Here is a 3,892-nt window from a genome sequence, read left to right on the forward strand (position 1 = left end):
ATATACATATATATATATATATATATATATATATATATATATACATGGTTATTATGTCAAATTTTCTGATTTTTATGACAAAGATTTCAGCTAATAAAAATCTAGAATTTTATTAGATAATGATTATTATCTTATGAATATACCGTTAGATGACTACATTTGAAGTTGTAGTTTTGGCAACACTGGTAGCAGGTGATTAATCGTCGCTACTGGTTTATGGGAGGTATTAAAATACAAACTCAATTCTAAATATATATTTAAACTTAGTTGTTTTTCCAAATGTGAAAATTTCGTTATAAGCAATGATGTGGAAAACATCAGTTGTCACCGCGTCAGATCGTTTATTTCCCGGTTTGGCATATCACGATCGAAAAAAGGAATTTTATGATATAGGTATGCATCTTGCGTTCTGCATTGTTATTGGTAGCAGTTGCCATGAGAAACGATAATAGTAAATATTTATGTCACTCTACTAAAACTCTATTGTCGCCATTCATTTTAATATTACAAATTAATTTATAATTACTGTATTAATGATATTTTTAATATATTGTTTGAAGATTTAAGCCACAATAATAATATTAAAATTAATCAAAGAATTTTTTTATTACAAAACTAACTATTGAATTTTAATAATAGTAAAACGCGTATAATTTTTAATAAATTTTTAATAAATTTTGAAACTTTCGTTACAACTTTAATAAAATTTCTAATTTGACTAGTTTAATAATACTTAATTAAATTTTTGCATTACTTTTTGCATATTTATATATTCTCTTATATATTTTTATCATTCATTATTTTATACAGGAAATCAGATACAATCCAATTTGCCCCTTCAAATGGCATTGTATTTTAATGTATGGATGTATCCCATATGGTTTTTTGTAATACTTATCAATTTAGATGCAAAAGTAAATATTCAAAACAGTGAAATTTTTTACAAAACTTGACAGACAAAGAATACAGATATTATTTCTTATTTTACAGTACTATTACTTGACAGATGTATACAAATTTATAACTGTAGCCGTATTTATTATTATATCAGTATTGGAAAGTATACGGTTGTATTTGGGATATCTTGGAAATCTAGCAGAGAAGGTAATTTATTTCAATAAGATATACAGATAAATTAGACGAATTGTTGTTAGGGAATTGAAAGTATTCTCTTAATCTCTATACAGATTCCAGAATTGGCAAGCTTTTGGCTGATATCTACTCTCATACATTTTCCTTTAGAAATGTTCCTTCTTTTCGATAGCAAAACCAGACCTCATTTTAGCGAAACAATTACTAACAGTATCATGGCGTTTCTGCTCATTACAGAAATTATATCAGCTACTGTAGCTTTAAAGAAGTCGGCAGACCATCATGCTAAAAGATTTTATGTTGCACAATTATATGGGATTGATGATAGTAGACATTAATGTAATATACATTACTTTATTGCTTTCAATTTAACAATATTGCATTATTAATATAATACTAAAAGACTTAATGACTGCATTCGGAAATGTCGCTCGGATGCCTCGCAGCCAATAATATGATGTAAATGATATGTTACATTTGAATAGAAACTAATTTTTGTACTTGGTTGAAATCTATAGAAATGTAATATAGGTATAAGAATTTATGATTTTATGCTAATAAACATGCATAAAATTTCTTAGCTTCGTTGTTCTTCCTTCTTTAATTTTAAATGTAATCTATATATCTTTTCAGACAGTATTTTCTATAGTTCTAGTATTTTCTAACTAATTAGTTAATAATATAACTAATAATTACTAAGTAATAGAAGATATAATATTGAAATTGTAATTTTTGAATTTATAATATTGAACTCTAACATATTTTATATTATACTACAGTAGTCACTTCTAGATTATTATCATTATAAAACGTTTTTAAAGCTATTATATTTTTCCTTAAATTTATTAAGGATAATTCCATATTACTTAAAGTAATTTCTTCTCTCCCTATTTCTCCATCAGCTAATGCTAATAGGAGTTGCGAACGAGAAGGTGTCATACGTGACAGGAGCTATAACAAAACCAATTTAAACACTATTATAATTTTTGTAAATTTTATTATTAATTTATAGGCATATATAGAAAAATATATAGTTACATTAAACAACTGTTGGGCCAACCAACCATGATATGGTTCTAAAGTTTCTTTGTACGCTTCTCTCAGGAATGCAACCAAATCTTCTGTTGCTTCCCCAGTTTTATGTGTCTCCACGATTCTTTCAAAGAATAGTAAAATCAGATGTAAGGCTCTAAAACATTTAAAATCATTAAATAAAAATGTTTTATATGCAAATGCATGTATCTGAAAAAACTTAGTGGATTTACTAGTAGCAATAATAATAATAATGTATACAGCACAGAATAAATAAATATCTACATTTTTAATCTACATTTTTAGTCATTGGGGTTTCAGGCTAATAATAATTTTTGTGTGAATTCCGTATATTTTTTTATATACATTCAATTATGCACTGATTATTCTTCGACTTTGAAACGTGATAAATTTATAAATATAATTTCATATACAATTGATAGATAATTTAATATTATGTACTCTCATTAACATCTACATTAACTCTAACGAGTTGATGGCAAGTCTATTGAATTCATTTAATTATAAATTCTGTCAAAAATATTAATTCAATTTTTTTTATATTATATCAGCAAGTTGGATTATTCTTAGAGAATATATACTTAATATTATTAAAATATACTTAGTAATATTTTCTCTTTTTTATACAAGTTATATTATTTTGATTTCTTGAAATTAATTAGTATCTTTAATTAACATAACTTAAATAATTATAGACCAAGCATGACTAATGTTAGCTCCGAAGAATGAACATTGGAAAAAAGTTGTTACAAAAGATAAAAAAACTTACAAAAATAATTATTGTGTATAATTAACCATATTAAATAATTATTATAATTATTATAATCTGTCCAATAACTGAAAATGTCAACATTTGCAATTATATGTTTAATAACCTTCGTAACCACATTAAGGCATCAACTGCAATGAGGTCCTTTTCAGTAGATTTTTCAAGCAAAATCATGTCTTGTAGGGTCGAGTTAGCTGTTTTATCCATATAGTACCTAGTAGTAAGCTTCTGTAAATAATTTAAGAATGTAAAATTTAAGTTCCATAGAGATTGTTAATAAATAATATTGTTCTTGTGAACTTACTACTTCTTGCTTAACTTACATCAATGTTGCCTTGCATGTCATGCCGTACGGGTGCAAATAATTTGCCAAATTTATCTGAAATATAAATTTGTTTCTGTCGTACGTCATATTGTATTTAAAACAAGATTACTTCGTGATTATACAACAGTGATTTGATTTTAGTTCCTTGGGTAACATTTGAGGTTAAGATCGAAAATAGGTACATACCAACTGTCCGCACGACATCGCGAGCGGCCTGCAAGAAATTATCGGTGTTTATCTTGTCATCGATTATTTCAGGAAATTGTAGTTTGTTATCAGTTTCTATTATTGCACAAGTATTTTTCTGAACGATTGAATCGGAGGATGACATGATTTACTTCAAATACATACTACTCATACGTGCGACATCCTTTGAAATAATGAAATACGTTGCTATATTGTTATCTTCGGGATTCTAGATAAGATTCAATTTTTTAAAATGATTTACTTCAGAAAAAAAATTCGATATCGATTGATCGTCACTATCACCAGCATTATTCCATGTGATTTCATTATACATTTGCAATAAGAATTTTTTAAATACTTTATTACATTTTTACAATACAAATTATGTGACACCACACACACACACACACACACACACACACACACACACACACACACACACACACACACACACACACACACACACA

The 3,892-nt window shown here is 26.6% G+C and overlaps 2 protein-coding genes across 2 annotated transcripts; one reads left to right on the forward strand and one right to left on the reverse strand.

The window, feature by feature from the left end:
* The first annotated feature begins 149 nt into the window (after positions 1–149).
* LOC105618526 (transmembrane protein 17B-like) lies at positions 150–1,430 on the forward strand. Its single transcript, XM_012200058.1, has 5 exons — positions 150–192; positions 301–393; positions 811–914; positions 991–1,104; positions 1,188–1,430. Exons 1-5 carry the CDS (start codon positions 150–152, stop codon positions 1,428–1,430), a joined length of 597 nt encoding a protein of 198 aa, XP_012055448.1.
* Positions 1,431–1,860: 430 nt separating this feature from the next.
* LOC105618527 (glycolipid transfer protein) lies at positions 1,861–3,570 on the reverse strand. Its single transcript, XM_012200060.1, has 5 exons — positions 3,426–3,570; positions 3,238–3,293; positions 3,021–3,142; positions 2,131–2,281; positions 1,861–2,043 (listed from the first exon to the last, which is right to left on the reverse strand). Exons 1-5 carry the CDS (start codon positions 3,568–3,570, stop codon positions 1,861–1,863), a joined length of 657 nt encoding a protein of 218 aa, XP_012055450.1.
* Between the last annotated feature and the right edge of the window lie 322 nt (positions 3,571–3,892).

Source organism: Atta cephalotes, assembly GCF_000143395.1.
Source record: "Atta cephalotes unplaced genomic scaffold scaffold00017, whole genome shotgun sequence".
NCBI classification, from domain to species: domain Eukaryota; kingdom Metazoa; phylum Arthropoda; class Insecta; order Hymenoptera; family Formicidae; genus Atta; species Atta cephalotes.

What these genes read in the sequence shown, in the direction of transcription:
- LOC105618526 (XM_012200058.1), top strand. Translation starts at nt 150, where the DNA reads ATGACTACATTTGAAGTTGTAGTTTTGGCAACACTGGTAGCAG. An exon ending in TTATCAATTTAGATGCAAAA is followed by an intron (nt 915 to 990) that starts GTAAATATTCAA and finishes CTTATTTTACAG; the next exon opens with TACTATTACTTGACAGATGT. An exon ending in TTGGAAATCTAGCAGAGAAG is followed by an intron (nt 1,105 to 1,187) that starts GTAATTTATTTC and finishes ATCTCTATACAG; the next exon opens with ATTCCAGAATTGGCAAGCTT.
- LOC105618527 (XM_012200060.1), bottom strand. Translation starts at nt 3,570, where the DNA reads ATGTCATCCTCCGATTCAATCGTTCAGAAAAATACTTGTGCAATAATA. An exon ending in CGATGTCGTGCGGACAGTTG is followed by an intron (nt 3,294 to 3,425) that starts GTATGTACCTAT and finishes TTTATATTTCAG; the next exon opens with ATAAATTTGGCAAATTATTT. An exon ending in GCCTTAATGTGGTTACGAAG is followed by an intron (nt 2,282 to 3,020) that starts GTTATTAAACAT and finishes TAAATGTTTTAG; the next exon opens with AGCCTTACATCTGATTTTAC.